We start from the raw sequence: 22,273 nt of genomic DNA on the forward strand, positions 1-22,273 counted from the left end.
CGAACACATTTTCCTCAGTGGTGTCATAAATGTGTTCAATAGGTTTTATATGACTTCAGGAACCACACAAGCACCCCCATGTCAATTAATTGTTCCTTTAAAGTTTTAGACAGACATTTGGGAGCAGTGAGACGGTGCATTGTCTTGCTGAAAGCGCATGGTGCCTACGGGCTTTACAGGCAAACAAATGTAATCACTTCCCGGACAACAGAAACCTGTATCACCCGCTGGTGGGAAGTGATGACAGACTTATGAAGGACCCCATTTAACCTTACGTACACACTAAAACTAAACTCCGCCCGAATAAGCCTCGGCAGGTCCAGTGGTACTGACCGATGGCCGCGTTATCCTCAGCCTATAGACGCCAGTGGATGCGGATATGTAGGGACATGTGGTCAGCACACCACTCTTCCAGCCGTTGTCAGTTTTGGTGACCGGAGCCGCTACTTCTCAGTCAAGTAGCGCCTCAATTGGCCTCGCAAGGGCTAAGTGCACCGCGCTTGCCAACAGCGCTCGGCACACCGGACGGTCGCCCATCCAAGTGCTAGTAAAGCTTAATATACAAGGGAAATGTTTGTAGCATTGCTTGTATCAAAGTCAGTAATAAACAAATGCAAAGGCAGACGCTCACACTATGAGGGAAGTTGAGAATGATAAATTATGTACAAGAAAAAAATTTCAAGGGATGGCTCCCAACTGATAACTATTAGTGAGCAATGGGATTCTCTTTACGATTAACTTTGAAATCAATTTTCCAATTAAGAACACGCAGTTAAACAAATGAGTAACAGTCAGGAATTCATCAACAAATTAAAATCAAAGGTGTCAGCTGGCTACCATTAAAGACCATTTTCATCCATCCCAGATCAAGCACTACTCCACATTACACATCGCGTTCGAATTCCAAACAATAGAAATATTTTTAACATAGACAAACAAAAATCTTAATAAAATATTATGTGCACTCTTAGCTATTTGATAAAAAGCTGTACGAGTACTGTATAATCGGAGGAAGAGAGTCTCAACGGGCTCAGTTAAGACAAGGAAACCGAACCTCTCACCACGTGGACACATGCTGCAGACAACTAGTGGTCTTCACGAATTATCCGCAATGCATAGGGAGAAAATGCCACAGAGGCACGTACAAGTAAAGCAGAATCAGTTTCAATAACGTAACTGCCGATAAACACTCCCTTGAAATCAAAATTGGTTCAACTGGCTCTGAGCACTATGGGACTTAACATCTGAGGTCATGAGTCCCCTAGAAATTAGAACTAATTAAACCTAACTAACCTAAGGACATCACACACATCCATGCCCGAGGCAGGATTCGAACCTGCGACCGTAGCGGTCGTGCGGTTCCAGACTGAAGCGTCTAGAACCGCTCGGCCACACCTGCCGGCACTCTCTTGAAAGTGGTTTGTCTGAAACACAGAGGCGAACACCCTACATTACAGAATAAGATGCTCACCAAAAAGTCCATACACTTCTGCACCTCCACCCAGCGTAGGAGTCAGAGACAAACGGCCGGGTGAACCATGGTCGTCTTGCAATTCGAGCACCGTATTTCCCAACAAACTAAGTTTGGCAATGCAGACCTCCGCTGAAAATATGGCATGATTGGAGCAGGTGGTTGTAGCCTTCAAGATCCACGTAATCACCACTCATAGCTGCTTGGTGGCTTTCCACTGATTGGTGGTGAGCAGCAACCAGAGCCGTACAACTTTTCCTCTCTACTACACTGCAACTGTTAAAGCAGCTCAACCGGCCGCAACGAAGACACAAGAGTGCACGCGTATTGAACCACAACGGTCAAAGCAGGCCGCCTTGGGTTTCCACAAGTCTAGCAAGCTTTGTGGAACCCGTCGAGCCTGCTGCATCTGACAACAGATTGTGCTATCAATCCAGTATGACTAACCAGATAGACGTGTGAGTGGATAGTTTCACTGCAACTCTTTTTTTTTCACAACGATGGGAGCAGTATAATTACCAAACCCAACGTAAAGGAGATTGAGGAGAAATTAAGAATTGGGGAATATATATCAGTAACGAAACAGAGCACAAGTCCAGAAGGGGAAAGTTTTCCGTGTTTTTATGAGGCACCTTGAAATACATCGGTAGGTGTCTCTCACGGCAAATCGTGTAAAAAGTTACTAAACGCTTATTCGGGAACCTCTAATATATTACATGTTTATATTAGTTTCATGACACTAAATATTTTGAAAGATGGCAAAGACTTAGTGACTGACAAGTAAGTGGGAATTGAGGCCATTTAGCGATATATAGGCTTTTCAGATCTAGGGCAAATATTGATTGAAATAGAGAATAGTGTGGCTCAGTGGATAGTACGAAATATAGTCTGGTTGAATGCGATGAAGTGCGAAGAAATCTTAGTATAAAAGAAAAGCTTATTCTTTCAGACATGTACTTTTTAGAGCAACATAATATGAGAAACGAACTTCGTGTTTGCTAAAGTGCTTTGGGGGAATTTAGAATGAATTTAGCCGACCCGCTATGCACATTCTAGAAAAAGTAAACAAAATTGGTGTAATTGGGATCATATTTGGCTGAAACACATTAAAGATACAGTAACAATACTTCCAAATCCCTACTTCAGTTAGCGTTTCAGCACAATTGACATCGTCAGGCTGATAGGTGAAAAGGATCTGGACTTTCAGAGATGGCTCTGCTTACTGTATTAGAGGTGACCTGATGATGGTTCGAACTGAGAATAGCCAGTACTAGTCGAAAGAGGGTGAACTTGTATAGAAACCGTTCATATCGAAATAAACAAATAAGCTGGAAATACGCCGAAAAGGAAAACAGGCCAAACAAAATCCTCCATTTTCTGGCCTACAATGGTCGAAAACGAATGTATTTTTCATTGAGTCTCGCCTCGTGATACAGGGGTGAAAAGGATTTTTTATCAACTGCCAAAACCTACACATAACATTACAACGAAGCTGTACAGAATAAACGGCTACGTAGCGTAGAACATCGCGAAGGCAAGCTAGATTACTTTAGCCTACCTGGGACGCGCATAGCTTTGCTTGAATGGGGGTAAAGCAGCTCACCCGTTTTGCTAATAACGTGCTGCACCTTACCTGCCTGGCTAACAGGCAAGCATGCAGGTTAGAAGCTGTGTGTGTACACCACTGGCAGCAACCGAGGCCGAACCGAGCCAGAGAGACGCCACTTCGCCGTGCGCCAGGGAGGACGTTGCTTGGCGGCTGGCAAACCTAGCGATAGGGGGCACGGTTCATGTAGTAATATTGGTGTCCTTAGGTAATAATAAAGTAAACGTTCAACACCTAACCAGCATCAGGTAATGGATCCACATGGTTGAAATCGTGTACTAGTGGCCGATAGAGACGATTGTTTCTCATATTATCTCTCACCCCGTTTACATGGAACTCCCAAAACAGGATTTCGTAGCCGAATTGCCAATACCGCTTTTGGGTGATCATATGAACACTTCAAAACCGATTCCGGAGATCAGCTTCTAATTTCCGGTTTTCCATTCCCGCAGGCGATTTTTGCTCCCATGTATACGCAACCGGTTTTGAAAAGTTCTTGGACTGTCAAGTTCTATCTTATTTTTAAGAATTTTTGGCTGGTGTGGACGAATCGGATTTTGTACAGTAAAATATAAGTAGAAATATTACACTAAAGCTGTTTGGATCTGATGTAATTGAAGAGAAATAGCGATTGTGGTGACTGAATCACAAACTGCAAGAGCTGTTTTCCAGGCGCCATATTTAACTGGGATAACAAATCCGCTTCAGACCTTACCGTGTAAACATGAAAGCGAAAAATGTTTTTTTCCGGATTCGGTTTTCGTCTTTTGGAAGATGTGTCGCAAGTAAACGTAGTGACTCTGCTCTGAACTGTGTAACACAGTCACGGTTCTAAATATTTCTGCTCAGAATAAATTAAATTCCAAAATTTGTCGTGGAATAACTATTTGTCTTTTACCCGCCTTTTCTTTAAACGTTTTCCTTTCGGCAGGAAGTGTAAAATGGCAATACATTTCACCCGTTACTCCAATCACTGTCGTGATGACAAGTAATTCACTTAAACATGTAATAAAAAATTGAGTTAGCTGTACTTGTTATACAGAATGACGTGAAAGTATCTATTTAATGTTAATGGTTCAAATGGCTCTGAGAACTATGCGACTTAACTTCGGAGGTCATCAGTCACCTAGAACTTAGAACTAATTAAACCTAACTAACCTAAGGACGTCACACACATCCATGCCCGAGGCAGGATTCGAACCTGCGACAGTAGCGGTCGCTCGGTTCCAGACTGTAGCGCCTAGAACCGCACGGCCACTCCGGCCGGCCATTTAATGTTATAAAATACATTTTTTTTTTCAGTAGCAGTAGAACGCAGTAGATCATTTTCCGATGACCACAGAGCTGAAGGTGTCGAGCAGATCGAACCGGTAATATTATTGTTGTGGGAGGAAATTAATAGTAACTGGATGCGTAAAGTCACCCATCTCTATGGACAATATGTGTTCCCTGATTGCAGGTTGTTCGTCTAATAGCCACCAATGTCTTAAACTAATCTGAGCGTATCTTTTAGAACCTTTGTTGCGAACTCATATATGTTTTCAGGACCGTCTTTGGCGCAAGAATCGGCAGCCGAACCCGAACTCAACCTGCGTGGGGACCGACGTTAACCGCAACTGGGGCTTCCACTGGGGAGGTAAGATCTGCGCAGCGCCCTGCGTAGCCGCTGTCAGGCTCATTCTGCGCTTAGTTACACATTTGAAACTCTACCCTTTGCCGAAGTAACCATTCCTGTACTGTCATTTATTACTCTTCCGTATAGGCTGCCTGTTGCTTGGAAAAGACTACTTAATTCTGCATTACGATTGGCTGACTTAGTGCTCATAGAAGTTTTCCTGTATACAAAAAAAAAAAAAGAAGAAGAAAAGACAAAAAGACAAATCGCCACTTAATCGAAAGTGAATCTTTGTTACACAGCATTGGAAAAAGTACCGCAACGCCCATGTTGAGTTAGAGGCATCCTGTTGAGTGGCAGCTTATGCTGCTGTACACTGCCGGTACAAAAATGAACCACCCTCAATGTCTGCGTTCAGTGGCACCAGAATGTAATATGTAGGCAGTGAGGGACTATAGAGTTAGTTCGTCATTTGTCACGGTCGTCGGCGATCTGACGGCCTGTCTGTGTGCCCTCTGTTTTGAATCTGCGGACAGTAACTGCACTGCGTGTTTGCAGTATTGATTCTAGAGTACAACCATGCCTCACCTACGAGTACGTACTTCTGTTGGACAATTTCACCATTTGAGTAGGGTCGCATTGTGCACATGATGGGTGGATGAATCGACGGGTTACTACACCTGTTGGGCAAAATGTATCGGTGATGTCTCGCAGTTTTCAACAGTGGTCTGTGGAACGCTCCCACACCTGTACATCAGGTTTTGGTCGTCTGCATAGCAGAGACGTACATTAAGATCGACACATTGTCCGAGCAGCGGTGGCCGACCGAACGTAGTACAGGGACAAAATTTGGGCACCTGATGCGTCCACTATGTCATCAGAGACCGTTGGGAATCGTCTGCTTGCAACAAGATTAAGAACACAGGTACCTCTGGCCAGGCTACCTCTTACATCGCGGCACTGCCAAGCTGGGCCACTCTGGTGTCGTGAAAGAGTTGACTGGAGAATGTGTTGCCTCTCTGTTGTCTTCATTGATGGGAGTAAGTTCCGACTGAATTCCACTGAGGGAAGTACATGCGTATGGGATGGACCTGGTGAGGTGCCTGTTCCAGAGTGCATTAGCCCACGACACACATGTCTTATACCAGGCTTCATGATGTGTGTATGGGGATGGGGTACCAATTACAGCTCGCGGGCACATTTGGCATTTCTGCAGGTTAAAGAAATACCTGCCTGTTCATTAATAGGCAAATTGCAACAAAAGGAGCAAGATGCTTGGAACAATGTATCGCAGAATGCTATTTGGCACCTTTATGATAGTTTACATATAAGAATACACGCATGAATTGCCGTCAGGAGAGCATATGTTGTGTATTGTATATCCTCATCATACTGCTATTTCTTCGAAAGGAAGATGACGTACTTTTTCAGTAGGACAGTGCGCGTCCACTAATGGCGGCTACGAAACAACATTTTCTTCTTGATGTACAGCAACTACCCTGGCCGTAAAGACCACCAGATCTCCCACCAATTGAGCACATATGGGACATGATGAAGCTGGAACTTAATCGTTCTTGCCAAATTACAACAAAAGGCGCAAGATTCTTGGGACAATGTATCGCAGGATGCTATGTAACACCTATATGTTCGTTTGCATACGAGAATACACGCATGCTTTGCTGCCAGGAGAGCATATATTGTGTATTGTTAAGACCTTACTGTGACATGTGTGTTTCATTTGGTCTGAATTTTTTGTCATATACTCTTAGAGAGATGATCTACCTGTGGCCTCAAATGTTAATAGAATGATCTTGTCCTTGAGCGTGCTGCAATTTTTATACCGGCAGTGTATGTATGCGCCTTCCTGCCGCCATGTGCGTACTGACGATAATGAACATGCATGCGTACTTTAAAATTACTATGAGGTCAAACTCGACCGATGGTGGTATGGAATAAAGTACTTTATTTCAAACAACATACAGTTCATACAAAAACGCAATATAGTAAAACATTTGTTCACCTTTTATCAAATAATTTCTGCAACTCCTTTGGGCCTTGACATTCTAGAAGTATACTCTTTCGGTTTGCTCTTAATTTCCAGTTTATTGCCTTGCCGTGAAACATATTTATGAGGAACATATGTCCTACAAATTTCATCTACCCTCTGCCTTCTGACTGAGCTTCTGTCCTTTGCCTCGTATACTATTTCCAGATCTAATGTCCTTTACCTTCAGCTCGTTCTAATGATCTAGGCCTATTTTATATCATTTGATCTTCTCTCTCACTTTCTCTAGTTTGCCCGGTATCCAGCTCTAAGATAAGTGGATAATTGTTATCCGGAAATATGGCTCATGTCGAATATTCTGATATTGATGTGTTTGTAGTAGGAATATTTTATTTTGCAGTAAATAACTTGTTTTAAGCATCTTTTATCTACTGTTATTTTACTACCGAGATAGCATAGCTACTTTATTCGATTAATATTAACTCAATCAGTTTTCTTCCTTGCACTGATCTCTCTAACAATTTGCTTCATTACCATCACTATAATTTATTCTCACCTTCTTTTAATTTTCGCTATTTTATTGCATCAGATACGACCTAAGGCCGAATACACCTTGTTGTACGTAGTAATTAAGGTACTTCTGTTTATCCAGTTGCTTCCGAGAAAATAGAATATTCAAAAAGATGCTAACTTTAACCCTAGCAATACCAGTGCCTTTCCCATAACGCATACTACGAACTGGTAGGAGTGGGTACTTTAAGCCCACTACAAAAAAAAAAAAAAAAAAAAAAAAAAAAAAAACATGAAATAGAAGTTTCGTTAATTTTTTTCAGTTTTATTAAAAACATATTTTAATGGTTTACTGATAAGTAAATAGGGTCTACAGCAATAAAATTTCTTTTAGTACTGCCTTTGTAACACCAAAACGTTCTGAATAATGTACACTACCAATGGGAGAGGTAGAGGACAACTAAAAAGATAAGAGATGCAAATTTCGCTAATTGTAGTTGACTTTCATTAACAACTCTGTTTTCAAACAGATACTAATGTCGAAGTAGGGTCCAGAATCTCAAAATATTGACATTCGTTATGAAGATTGCATCTGCTGCTTCACTTCAGACTTCAACTTCAGGATTACGTTTAACTTAAAAAATTAAAACAGTTAAAGAATCTGGTAGAAAGTTTTACTGAAAACAATAAATATTTTCTTCAGTATTTTAAAATATGAATTACATGACCAGATTACAGTACTTACAAAAGTTGGGCGTAGGTACCCCCGACTTCCGTTGCTATTGCGATGGTTAAATGCTCTTACATCAAATATTCACATCCAATGAGTTAAAATACGTGTATTTCACATTATTCGTTATTGTAGAAGAGTAATATCCAGCAACATAAATCCAGTACATCTGACGAATTTGAAGCTGGTATTGGTAATTAAACATCTGAAAGGTAGAATAAAACTGCAACAGCGTGAAGGATACAACAAAATATGTTTACTATATTGACGTTGACCAAAATACCTCAGAACAGCCAAGGTATGGCATGAATTACTGCGGGTAAGAAGACACTTCTCCAGAGTACTATTAACATGTTAAGGAAATGAAAAAGTTGTTCCATGTGCAACTTCTGTGGCGTCGAAGATGTATATCCACGAGATGCACTTTATATTCTTGCACTGTTGAGTTTTCCGCCACTTGTATCGGCATAACGAAGTACATAACCATGCAAAATTTTGCTTCTGTAGATCTGAGCAGCCACCGTTTTCGTGGAAGAACTTGATGTCTTCACACCCATGTTAATCTAAATTACGGATTCTGGCAATTCCATTGTTGATACGAGCGTGCTAATGTGAAATCACTGGGCCCATGCTGCATTCCGTAACTCCTAGAACAAGCTAAATTTCACCCTTAATTTAGTACTCGGTTTTTCACTGCATCAAACCTAAAAGTGATATACTTGTCAATTGAAAATGTGATTAGTTTAATTATAAATGAGACAGTACAGTAATAAAAGGCCATGCGGCACATACCATAACACAGGGAGACACGCTGCAAACATTTGGGTCAACGGATAACGAACTTGTGATGCGGGCAGTGGGGATGGTGGGGGGGGGGGGGGGCGGTCATCTAGAATTCTGTAGAAGATTAGTGAAGGTGTACATCCACTTTCCAGAAAATGTAAGACGTAATAAATATGCTAAGTTCATGGAATATTCCGTCAGTTCTTGGAGAAACACAGACGTATTAATAATACACAGTGTTAATATTGCACAATAATATTTATTTAATGTTTCTTTATGAACCGGCTTTCGGCTTCTTCGGCCATCGTCAAATAACTTCAAACTAAACAGATATTCCACACAACTTTAGCGAGAATTTGTAGTTCTACAAAGACTGTTGAACAGTGATATGTGAGAATTTATGACTATATCGATGCGAACCACGAGCATAATGTAATACCTAAAGAGACTCTGAACAAATATATATTACATAATTGTATATTCAAATGTTAAAACTATATGAACGTACAAACCAAATATATTGTACCACTGGCACACGCTACTATGTCTTACTTGGTCTGTCATATGTACAAACTAGTGATGTGATGAACAGGCTGAAGAAAAGGAGGGTGGGGAGAGAAAGAAATCTATGGAACGTGAAACCGTTGTAACAATCTTATTATCTGATGGCTACATAAATGATAACTGGCTGCTGCTACTTTAGTAAGGGTGAGTAATGGAACAACGTTTGTTCATTAAGGACCTTGTTAGGGTTCTTTGATTGTTGTTTATTAATGGCCAGAACTTCCTGTAATCTTAGTTTTCTGCCTTTAGTTATTTTATGGGGAACATTGCATTTCACATCGTATGAATGACGTTTATTCAGAGCATGTTCAGTAAGGCCGGCCATTAATAAACACCGATCAAAGAATCCTGACCTGGTCCATAATTACTAAACGCAACTCCATTATTCACCCTCACTGAGTAGCAGCAGCCTGTTATTACTTCTCTAACCATCAAATAATGAGTTTGTTATAACTGTTCTACACTCACATTCCACAGAGTCTTTCTTCCCCCCTCCCCCCCCCCACCCCCCACCGTCCCCTGTTTTGGCTTGTTAATCACATTTACCAGTTTATCCATGTGACACAGTAGCCTGTGCCATTACTCGCTTGTGCAATATATTTGGCTTATACATTCATATAATTTTAATATTTCAATACACAGTTACATAAGATATATTTTTTCAGAGTTTCTTTAGGTATTACATTATGCTTGTGTTTTGTATGTAAGAATCCGAAAGCTGGTGCATAACGAACTAGTACAGTGCAAAATAACAGTTCTGACAACAAAGAAAGTAGTAATAAATGGAAAAAAATTATCTAACAGAGATGTTATTCACGATTAGTTCGTCCGTTATGCGAGAAGAGAAGAAAGACGTCACAACACCTGGCCCCATTTGACATTTAGGAACTCAGCCTACATATGGCTTGTCGACACGTCTCAATTACGGCTTGTTGACTTTAATTAATGCGCCGACTAATTACTTCGCTTATTCGCAAAAATAACTACATTTTTCTTTTAAGAAAATGTTTCATCATTTAACTGTATGCAGCGAAAAGTCATTGATTAAATATTAATATTTTGATTGTTCTGTGGATCTCCACATTAGCACAGCTCATAACCACAGTAGTGTTGCCAATCCTCACCCAACCTCAAGTTTTTAAGGCAATACAGTGACAAAGTAGCATCGTAAAGTTATTATGAGTGCCATACTTCAATCGCCCTACACGCTGAAACTGCGTCTTTTGTATACACCCTGCATACAGACCTCTGATAACATTGTTAAAATCTAAGCACAACACGTTGCTTTGAAAGCCAGACTTCCCAATCACGGTCGCTTATTGGTCTTCAGTCCAGTGGACTAGTCTGTTTCGTCTTTGAAAACACTCCCATGGCGAGCGATGAGAAAAGTGCGTATGGCTGGTCGCTTTGCATACGTACTGCAGTCATACAGTCTTCTGCATGCAACACTCCATACCATCAACTCCCAGATGGCTGCAGCAAGAGCACAACGTAGTAGATGTGTAGTCCTTACTCCATTTCATTTGTATCCCGCACGATATCAACAAAAGCGGCATGCATTGTGCCTAGACGCAGCCAGTCCTATCGACGAGACTTCTCAGGGCGATCACAGCAAAGACGTTTTACGAACGAATGTGGAAACTGGTGAGGCTAATTCCGTACCATCGACCAGCAACAGACAGGCATGGTGATTTCACGTTAGTACAACTCATAACCTCTTTTATAAAACAGTTGACTGCGAGCCGTTTGTTAAAACAGCCTTTTCTCTTTTTTTATTTTTGCTCATAACACTGCACCGCGATGATGGGGCTCTTTTTATTTGTTTTGTGACATAGCAACTGTGTAGTTTCAATTACTGGATATAAGGTCTGCCCGTCAGCCAAACAACTGCATTTTCATAATCCCCAAACATATTCTTTATTCTGTGAACATATTTTAAATAATAATTACTCTAACGGACATTAGTCCTAAAGGCAGATTTTGTCTGTTGTTGTCACTTTCTTAATTTTTGTACATTATTGGGTAATATAGGATCCTCTGTACATTATTGGAAATTGGTAACTTGTCATACGTAATTAAAAGATGTTATCGTTGGTTTGGTTGCTGAATGAACATACCGCTTCATTTCCTAACGCAATGCTATTGTGCGAAAATAGTTCTCGACTATATTACTTAAACGTAGCTTTTGAAAATCGTTTTTCATTTGTTGTTGAAACTTACGCTCACATACCACATATATATTTCGGATCTTCGCTCGTAAGTAACACTTTTTAACTTTACAAAAGACAGTGTTAACGTGTCTACAGCCTGTCGAAGTTTACCTCTTTTCATTTCAGTTTGGCGCCAAAAAATGGCTCTAAACACTATATGACTTAACATCTGAGGTCATCAGTCCCCTAGCCTTAGAACTAATTAAACCTAACTAACCTAAGGACATCACACACACCCATGCCCGAGGCAGGATTCAAACCTGCGACCGTAGCAGCGCGGTTCTGGAGTGAAGCGCCTAGTACCGCTCGACCACAGCGGCCGGCTCAGTTTCGCGCATTGCACCTAGTTTATTAGCTTTCTCCACTGTCCCTCTCTCTTTCCTTGTGTATCTGTGAGTCTGTGTGTTTGTGTGTGTGTGTGTGTGTGTATGTGTGTGTGTGTGTGTGTGTGTGTGTGTGTGTAAACATTTCCTTTAGTGTGTTAAGTACTTTGCCTTCGCATATTGCAGTGAAGTCATTTATAGCATGTTTTCCATCAGTTAATGTCTACTGTATGTGGAAATTTTCTTCCGCTGTAAGTTATTAGTATAGGCGGAGGTTGGGCTTCACGGTTTTTAAATCTGTTTATACTTCAGTTTTGTGGTGGCCATGGTCTGTGGTCAGCAAATGTGGTACCCAGCTGTTGCTTTTTATAGCTGTAGGGTGTTCTGAATATCCTGCATATTTGCTCTATCTATACTGTTTGACAGGAGCTGCATATAAGTTCATATATAGCTGACGTGTTGACAAGGGGCATTCAATAGGTAACGCAACTCATGGTGCATCGATCAGCTCTGTATTGTATTACCCTCAGGAAATTGAAGAACTGACTTCAATGTGTCCGTTGCCAGAAAAATGTAAACGAACTTCTGTATGACAACACAAGGCCATACACAAGTCTGAGCACCCCGGAGAAACCCACGAAACCTCATTGGACTGTTCTTCATCATCCACCCTACAGCTTCGATCTCTCACCTTCCGACCTTCATCTCTTCGGTTCGATTTAGGAAACATTGGCTCCGACGTCGACCAGTAGAGTGGCACCAAGCAGACATACAGACCCTTCCAGTAAGGTTATGTAAGGCCGTAGCACTGATTGGAGATTATGTTGAAATACAGGATTTTGTAGCCAGAAGAGTGGGGAATAATATGGTGTGGTGGAATCCAGAGTAAAACCAACCTGCTTTCAGAAAAAAAAAATATGTTGCATTACTTACTGAACACCCTTCGTATTTATGGGCGTTTCTTGTCTTCTAAGTATTTTCTGTGTTGCATTATCTCTTCTGTGTACTATCTGAAGTTCCTGTTTTTTTTAAAAAAAAAGGATTTTTTTTAAAAAATGAAAATATTTTGTACTATGAGATTTTTAATATATGAGTATGTGCCATTTTGTTTTGTGAATGGGTCCTTGTTTGTTATGTCTTGTGTGTGGTGATTGTATGTGTCTCATGTTTTCTATGTTGTTGTACCAGATCTTGTGTATAAGTGGTGAATTCATTCCTTGCCCATTTACATATTATCTTGTTAATTTCCTTAGTGTATTCAGCGCCTGTGTGCAGCTCTGTCTGTTTGTGGTTACTCTGTTTAATCTGTGGAGATCACTTGTTTCTATTTCTTCAAGTGGTTTGACTGACTGTGACTGGTGCAGCTGTTTTATGTGTGTTAGTGGTTCATCACTCAGGAATGCCATTGGCAGAGTACATCCCAGGACTTTGTTCTTTTGGTTGTTCATGAAAATGATGGCTGAGATCCCACTAATTTGTGATCCCATTGAGAGTCCTCCATGTTGTGAATATAATTCTTTGTTGAACACAAAGTAATTTTGTGCTGTTGTGGTCCTGTGTGTGGTTGCTATTCAATGTGTGGGTGTCTAGTATGTTACCTTGTTCTTTTCGTTCTAGTGTAATGATGTTCATTGTGTCATCTACTGGAATGCAAGAATACTTTGATGTGACTTCAAGTGGTATAAGGCTTACTGTGTCTCCAATGTCTATATTCTTCATCCTGTTAGTTAATACATTTGTGTTTTCCATGCCACTATTGTTTTCAAAAGGGTATATTTTCTGTAGTAATGTGTGTGCTGGGCTAGATGATGTGATGCAAAACTTCTGAACTTAATGACTGGTCTTAAAGGAATATGTTGTGTGTACACTTTTGATATGGAATTTAGAATGGGGGCCTTTTGATGTCCCAGTGTCTTTCTTTCTGTCTGACCTCTAGTGAATGTATTCTTAAAGCTTTTCCGACTTTGTTGAATGTTACTGTTGCTATTTGCTGTTAAATCAGTGTTTATCTTCGTGATGTTGCTCTTCAGGAAATCTAGTGTTTTGTCTATGCACTCCTTTTATTTCATGATAACCATCTTACTGCCTTGTCTCCTTTGTTGGTACAGCATTGTGTTAGGATTGTTGAACCTTCTTGGCTGTAAATTCTTCAGATATTCTACTACTTGAGATCACAGTGGATCTGTGCATTTCCATCATCTGTGTTATTTCTACAGCTGCTAATTTTTTGTGAAGTTTTCATAAAGAATGTATGTGTTGAGTCCTTTTTCCAATATAATGTGTTCAGTCTCTTTTATAAGGTCTTCCTGGGTTTTTGTATGGCATGTGTGTCTTAACCCTTTGTTGCCTGACGGTACTTAAAAGTACCAGTAAGTTTTGACTCTCATTATTTTTTCGTGGTGCAGTTTCGTGATCTGAGAGCCTGTCGGTACGTAACAGTAACTCTGCTCTACTGTTTCATAGATGTTATTGTGCAATACATAGACCTCTCTGGCGGTCAGAGCTTGAAATTGTTTTTCGCGCGCTGCTGTGAAAACAGAAGATTGCATGTGCTTGTTTCCATGGTGTTGCCTGAATTTGTGCGCAATTTATTGAAACTTCCGTTGAGTTTTCCATTGCACGTACTTATCTTCTTTGTTTTTTTATAATAGTTTGAAGCATTACGTTACATGCGAATGAGATAAAGTGGAAAATATAAGGCGGACTTATTAGTACCGTTAGGTTGTGTGAACACTTTATTGTAGCAACAATGCGTTACCTCTCACTAGTTGTTCTGTCCACTTTTTCTTACATATAAATCGGTAAATACATTTGCCTGTGGAGCAATTAGAACAAACAGGAAAGGTTTGCCAGGCAATTTACCTAAAGAAAAATGTCTAAATCAAATCACAGAGAGTCATCTTTAGACCTAACAGTATTTCAATGGAAGGAAAATAAAGTAGTGTATTTTGCGTCAAACTTCCATGGCACTGAACAGAACGTAGAGACAAGAAAGCAGAAAGATGGAACTAGTATGACTATACCATGTCCAGTTATTGTATGTGATTACAATAAAAACATGGGTGGTGTGGATCATGCAGACAGATTACGTTCAAATTATGGTCTTGACAAGCGATCAAAGAAATGGTGGCATCGTCTCTTCTGGGGAGCAATAGAAATTGCTTTTGTCAATGCATACGTCATTTTCAGTGATCTACATGGGGCACTGCCACTGCTGGAATTCAGGTGTGCTGTGGCACTAGGGCTAATGAATGAACAGCAAGTGCCAAATCTCAAAAAGAGAAACTCTGTTAAAGATGAAATAACTCTCCCAAAGAGAAGGAAGGATAACTTTTCTGTTCCGAAGGATGTACGTCTTGGCAACAGAGGAAACCATTTTGTAGTGTTCAGTTGTAAAAGAGGACGATGCGAAATTTGTGCGAAAAATAAAATCCAGTCGAGAGCACATTCACAATGTGGTACATGTAAAGTGTATTTGTGCTGCAATGAGAAAAAGAACTGTTTCCTACAATTTCATGAGGTATCACTAAATATGTGATACGTATATACTGTCAAAAATGTATAGCTAAGTTACTATGTATTGTGAAGTTGCTCTAGAATAAATCTATGTGAAATTTTAAAAAAAATTCAGAAATATCATATTTCTGTTAATTAATTTTCTAATGTTAAAATATTTAATATTTATGTGGAATAAAGTACAACTTATAAAAATTGGAGCATTTTTCTGCGCATGTTGTGATTCTGTCCATGGAGTCTGACGGTACTTGTGAGTACCAGGAGAGAAAAAAGTTGTGAAAAATAAAATAAAATTTTACAAAAAATCCTACCGTCATTTGAGGCCACAATAGCATAAATTCTGCAAAGAAAATGTTAAAAAGTACATTTTTTCTTATGTCAGGAAACAAAGGGTTAATGCTGTGTGTTGACGTTTTTCCTGGTACACACTTTCATTATTTTGTGATATTACTGATTTGCAAATTATATGTTTCACTTGATGATTCTCTGCAGTGGTGTTCTTATGCTGTTTATCATTGTGTTGAATTTTTGCTTTGTTTCTCCTGTTTTTCGTGCATTATCTATTGTATGTGTGCCTTTCCTCTTTCTGTTATTTTCTCAAAGTGAGCCAATATTATGGAAGATCTAGATGCGTTATGTAATGTTCAGTGATGAGCGACTGCTTTTTAGCATGTAGTTCCTACTTTTTTGTTTTAACTGCGTCAGTTCCAACTTCCTTTCTACTTTTCTTGCTGGAGATTACATGCTACTGACACACAGTTTTGCAGTCTAGAATTACACTATGAGCTAGACAATTTCCATCAAACTTTATGTTGAAGATTATCATCTATAAATTTATGAAGTGTATTTGTTGTAGAGCTTGCTGCAGAATGCCTGGCTAGGTAATGACTAGGTGATGAAGTATCGATCATTTGGTTCTGCAGCTGTTCCAGGTACTGTGTTTACTGGTTGCTCATTACAAAGTGCACCTGTTACCCAAACACCTGTTTCTTGATAGAAACTCAAACATGTGTAAGCACTTTTGTGCCATCACCAATGGGTACTCTTTATTCAGTTCTGTAAAATGTAAATTGGACCTAAGTAATATTTATTCTGACAGAAACTGGGCCCAGGCACAAGTTTCCTGTACATTGTTGGATACTGTTGGCTTGTAATATGCAATTAAACGAAGTTACTGTGAATATGGTTTGTGAGTTAACAAATCACTATCTCTAAATGCAAAAGTATTTCAATTTGATACTGAAATCCCCTCTATAAAAATCTACATGGATTCTTCAACAGAGTGTCAATAATTATGCCATGTTCCTTGGACTTCGAAAAGTATTTGATACAGTTCCACTCTGTTGTTTAGCGATAAAATACGAGGTTACCCAGTATAGGACACAGTTTGTGGCAGGATTCAGAATTCCTTGCAGACAGAACTCAACACGCCATTCATAGCAGAACAGAACTCACAGATGTACAGTAATTTCAGGAGTATCTCACATGAGTCAATTAGGGCCATTACTGTTATTGATCTGTTGAATAACATCATATGCTCCATGAGGCTTTTCATGTATAATGATGTGGTCTATAGCTGCAACTCCAGAGAAGGCTACGATCAGAAAGAGGAAATCTGTGTGGTAAAATATACATGCCAGCATGACCCAGTTATCTTTCAACTTTAGTCCAGAAGCTTATTCTCCTCAAATACCGTTTTGAGGGTGGCCAGTAGGCGTTTAGGTGGTAGCAGCACGTGTTGTTTAGTCTTCGCGCATAATTAATGAGTCTGAGCGACTTTCTGAGTAACAGTCAGTGGTGCAGGGTTCTTATTAGTAAATTTGATATTATAACTACTGAACTTTGTGTGTGTGATCAAAACGATGTTATCATCCTTGTACAAGTAAGTTCACTAGCACAATAACGCAGAATGCTATCCAAAGGCCACGCGTTAACATTCCATTCCTGCATGGTGCAACAGTATTGCTAACGAAATCCCACGCTATATGTTGTTTGGAGCATGTGGGCGATGGCATTTGATGCCGTTTTTTTTACATCACATGAAGAAAATAAACATTTACAGCTCTGCAAAAAAAATTATCATCATCATTTGCATTCATAGATTAGGTTTAAGGAAATTGTTCTGACTTCAGCGTCTTATCACCATAGCTTCGTGAGGCAACCTGCATTCCCTTTTTGGGTATATATTGCAAAACATTTTCAGTACATCTGTCTTGTCTCCATACTGCTTAAGTCTATTTGTATGTCTCATTTTCTCCTGTTATTTCAAATATTTTAAGCTCATTTATAAAATCTTCGTTTCTTATTCTGTAGTTTAATTTAAATTCTTTAACTGTTCTGAAGAATTTCATTTCTGCCATCGCAGTTCAGTTTATGTCTTCATTGTTTGCTATCCAATTTGCTGGTCTGTAAATCAGCACTGGAGAAGATAGTGTTTTATAGAATTTCAGTAATGTTTCTTTGGTTGTCTTTTTGTTTAATTTTGTTTTTATTGTTTCGTAAATACCCTGACGTTTTACTGTTTTATTCTTTATTATAATAAAAAGATATGTCACAGCTCAAGTAGTTAAAATTGCCACTTTTCTCAATATTTTGGTTTTCTGCTCCTATTTTTGAGTGCACCTGTTGTTACCCTCAGGAAACATTACTTTTGTCTTTTTATAGATATTTTGAAATTATAATTTTGGTCAGTTAGCTTTAATTTTTAAATATTTCTTTGTTATTCTTCATCCAAAGTGGTCATCATAGTTTGTTATTCAGCATACATAAATCTTTGTACATGATGTTCCTATCTCATTTTAAGTCTCTGTTGTTTTGTACACCCTCATTCCGTTTTTTAATCACATATATTTGAATAATTTTATAGAAGGATGCAACCTTATTTAATTCTGTTGGTCATTTATACCATTCTTTCTTATTTTCTTCCTTGCTTTTACTAAAACTTTAGTTTTATTGTATAAGCTTCTTATCAGGTTTCCCAGAATCCCATTTTCTTTTAATAATGGCAGAAGCTTTACCTTGTTTAATCAGTCAAACGCCTTGACAGAGTCAAATAAAAGCAATGTGTGTCTCATTATTAAATTATCTTCTATTATTAATCAATACCTACAAACTACATATTATCCATTGTTGGTTGTCGAAATCTAAATCCACTCTGGTCTTTAGTTGACTGCTTTGGCGTTGGTCTCAGCCTTAGAAATAATTTTTTTTATTAACTTTATATCCAACTGTTTAAACATTTATTTTCCAATAATTAATAAAGTCTTTTCGACCTCCTCTCTTAAAATTTGATTCCTGGAGGCTATTGAATAGAGTTCCAATATTCTAGCTTTCATCCAGCATAAATTTAAGAAATGTAAAAGCTTCGATTAGTGGGAGTTCTGCAGTATTTTAATATCTCACTGTCAGTATCGTTTACACAAACTGCAATTCTTCTATTCAGTACATTTACACCTTTCTTATGTCATATATTTCTCCTTGATCCCTTAAGTTTTGATCATACCACATTTCTTGCAATGTTCTTCCCATTTTTGTACGTTGATGGTTTCAATGTTTGGTACATCTTTTTCTTGTCTGTTTAAATATTTAGTTGTTTTGTAGCTAATTTCTTTTTGTTCATGAAAGTCATTTTCAAGATTATTTACATCCATTTCCCAACATCGTCTGTGTGCTTCTTTACACTCTCTTTTAAAAACTGTTCTGTACTGGTTATATACTACTCTTAATTCTGGCGGTATTTTGTATATGTTTTAGAAATCCTTCCTTTTTCTCCCTTTTTACTTTTTCTAACTGTTCATTCCATTTTCTTAATACCTTCTTGTTGTATTTTTTAAATGCTGTTCCCAGTGCATTACAAGCTGTCTCCTAAACAGTATTACTCATTGTCTACCAGTCTTCATTAATAGCATCAGTGGTTGGTTTTATTAGCAATTGAAACTTCCTGGCAGATTAAAACTGTGTGCCCGACCAAGACTCGAACTCGGGACCTTTGGCTTTCGCGGGCAAGTGCTCTACCATTTGAGCTACCGAAGCACGACTCACGCCCGGTCCTCACAGCTTTACTTCTGCCAGTATCTCGTCTCCTACCTTCCAAACTTTACAGAAGCTCTCCTGCGAACCTTGCAGAACTCGCACTCCTGAAAGAAAGGATATTGTGGAGACATGGCTTAGCCACAGCCTGGGGGATGTTTCCAAAATGAGATTCTCACTCTGCAGCGGAGTGTGCGCTGATATGAAACTTTCTGGCAGATTAAAACTGTGTGCCCGACCAAGACTCGAACTCGGGACCTTTGCCTTTCGTGGGCAAGTGCTCTACCATCTGAGCTACCAAAGCACGACTCACGCCCGGTCCTCACAGCTTTACTTCTGCCAGTATCTTTATTAGCAATTGTTCATTTAGTCTCCTTTCGTATGATGTTTATACACTTTTATCATGTGTTAAGTGTATTTGGCCTGCCATTTCTTTATTTCTGTAAGTGTTGTTACTCCTTCTACATCTTATTAAAATTACTGAAGGACATGTTGCTTCCTCGACATACTCTTTTATTTGTTGTCAGTGAGAATACTTTCCTGGTAAGTCACACGTAATCAAATAATGAAATTTGATCTCCAATGTACAGTCTATTCATGTGGATATCGATTTTCTAAAAATGTGTTGGCAATTTTCAAATTATTAAACTAGTGAATCGTCTGTATTCTTGTCCATTTTCATTTAAAATGTTGCCCCCTTGGGTGCCAATTTAGTTATAGATGGTTCCCTAATTTTGTGTTTAAATCTGATAGTAATAATATAAGCAATTCTATTTTGCTTATCTACTTCGTTTCACAAATAGAATGCAATTCTAATGTTTTCAGTTCCTTTCCTTTTTCTATATATGTTACTACTACTGTCATGTAGCCACTGTTGTACTTTAATCTTGTAGTCATCATACGTTCATTAATAAAGATATATGAGTCTATTTTATGTGTCTATATTTTTTTCCAAGGTGTCCACTCCCACTTGAGCTCTGGTTTTTTCCGGAATTTCACTGTAAAACATCATCATATCATTAATCATCTTTCATTATTTAACTCTTTCTTCGTTTCTGTTGCAGCTAGTATATCTATGTCCTTGTCTTCCATTTCTTTAAGTAATTCAGTTTCTTCGTTGCCGAGTCTACTAACATTGTAAGTTGCTGTATTTAAGCTGTCCACATTCCATATTTTTTCTTCCTTTGCCTTTGCGTGATGTGGGTAACATAACACTTACTCGTCTAGATATTTATCTACTGAAGATTGTAAGTGGTTAATTTTTTTTCTTTTTGCAAGTAGAGTTTACTGATCTCAAGATACACCTCCATTCCGGGGGACAAGTAATTATAATTTCGGGTGTTATTCCCCTGGAGAAGCTACCTTCATCGCAGCTGACGAACTTAACCTATCCATTGTAGGCCAATTTTGCTTCCACTCAACTCTTCTCATCCAGAAAGCTAGCGAACTATACTTCCCTGGGAAGGACATCTGGATCACTGAATACTGTGCCCACCTACCATGACAAATTGAGGCCCAAAGGGGGATGCAATAATAAATAAATAACTTAAATATGATTTGTTTGTTTGAAGTAGGGAAGCATAATTGATAATTAGAATATTGTGTTGACAGAGTACGACGCCAGTGAAGACCCATGCGCCTACAACCACCGTGGTCCAGCCAATTTCACCCAACAGGAAGTGATTACGTTCGCGGATTTCCTGCTGAGCTTCGGCGACGACCTGCTCTTCTATTCCAATTTCCACGCTTACTCTCAAGTGCTCATATTCCCATATGGGGTTCCGAACGTTACTGCGGACAATTACGACGAGCTGGTGGGTATATCATTCATTTATGTGATCTTTGTGAATATACAAACAATTTATTCATTAAGCCTGACTACGTGAAACTTTCAAATAGTAAGGTTTTTTTTCCTCAGGCCATTCGTTTTAATTGAGAAAAATAATTTTCAACTTTGAGACAACTCTCTCTAGTAGGGATAAGATGGTTACATTTCCATCTAGTTATACTGATTCAGGTATCCACGTATTTCGTAAATCCGTGCTTGTAACTTAGTCAGTGTTCAACCTTTTATAACTTTGATTTCGACGCGTTTTTAGAGACATTAACCATCTTTAATCGTACATGTGTTGAGACTTCTACACAATGACGCTCTTTAGCATTAGTATCTTGGAACACACATTTTAGCAAACAGCATTGCAATGTTTTAATATTGCAAGAAACCTACCAACACGGGAGGAAACTTTCTGTTCTGCTAGAGGGACTATGATACAGAAAATAGAATCAACCACTCAAATCGAAACTATCAACCGATGATAAGAAACCACTCAATAAAATATCACAATATTATGTAAATGACAAATAGATGGGACTCTCAGCGATTCTTGAATACCATGAGCAGGAACAGCGTGAGGTAGCATTAACATTTATTGATATTTCCAAAGACTGGACTCCCGAGTCGTTCATTTGAAATTGCGTTTCGTATGTGGAGTTCAATTTTTCTCGTTTTTCCGTCTATATCTCTTTATCTTATAAGAAACAACGTGTGATGTGTTGCTATACAGTGCATATTATTGAATCAGATGCAACTGGATTACGAAAAAGTGAACTGTAGTATAGATAAAAATAATTAAGGTGGAAGTGCCATTACATCTGTAATATTCGTAGTAGTAACAAAACATTGGATAAATATGTAAGTGCTGTGACTTGCCAAAGTACGAATGAAAGGGAAGAAAGTGCACAAATCAAATGGAGTCTACTAGCAGCGTTCGTTAGAAATGAAACTTACCGGCAAGTGGCAAAATGTGAATAAATTTGAAACCGTTGCCTAAAGGACAAGCTGGTAGTAGCCTATACAGAAAGAAATCTCCCAAATGTGTGAGTATGACAGAACTATGAACTAGCGTCACAG

The 22,273-nt window shown here is 38.9% G+C and overlaps 1 protein-coding gene across 1 annotated transcript in view; it reads left to right on the top strand.

Moving 5' to 3' along the window:
* LOC126176731 (zinc carboxypeptidase-like) overlaps nt 1–22,273 on the top strand; it is a 67,792-nt gene that overhangs the window by 35,463 nt on the left and 10,056 nt on the right. Inside the window, exons 7-8 of the mRNA XM_049923900.1 lie at nt 4,623–4,713; nt 20,974–21,176. Coding sequence (XP_049779857.1) covers nt 4,623–4,713; nt 20,974–21,176 — 294 coding nt within the window. The remainder of the gene's footprint in view (nt 1–4,622; nt 4,714–20,973; nt 21,177–22,273) is intronic.

This window comes from Schistocerca cancellata, chromosome 3 (assembly GCF_023864275.1).
Source record: "Schistocerca cancellata isolate TAMUIC-IGC-003103 chromosome 3, iqSchCanc2.1, whole genome shotgun sequence".
NCBI lineage: Eukaryota > Metazoa > Arthropoda > Insecta > Orthoptera > Acrididae > Schistocerca > Schistocerca cancellata.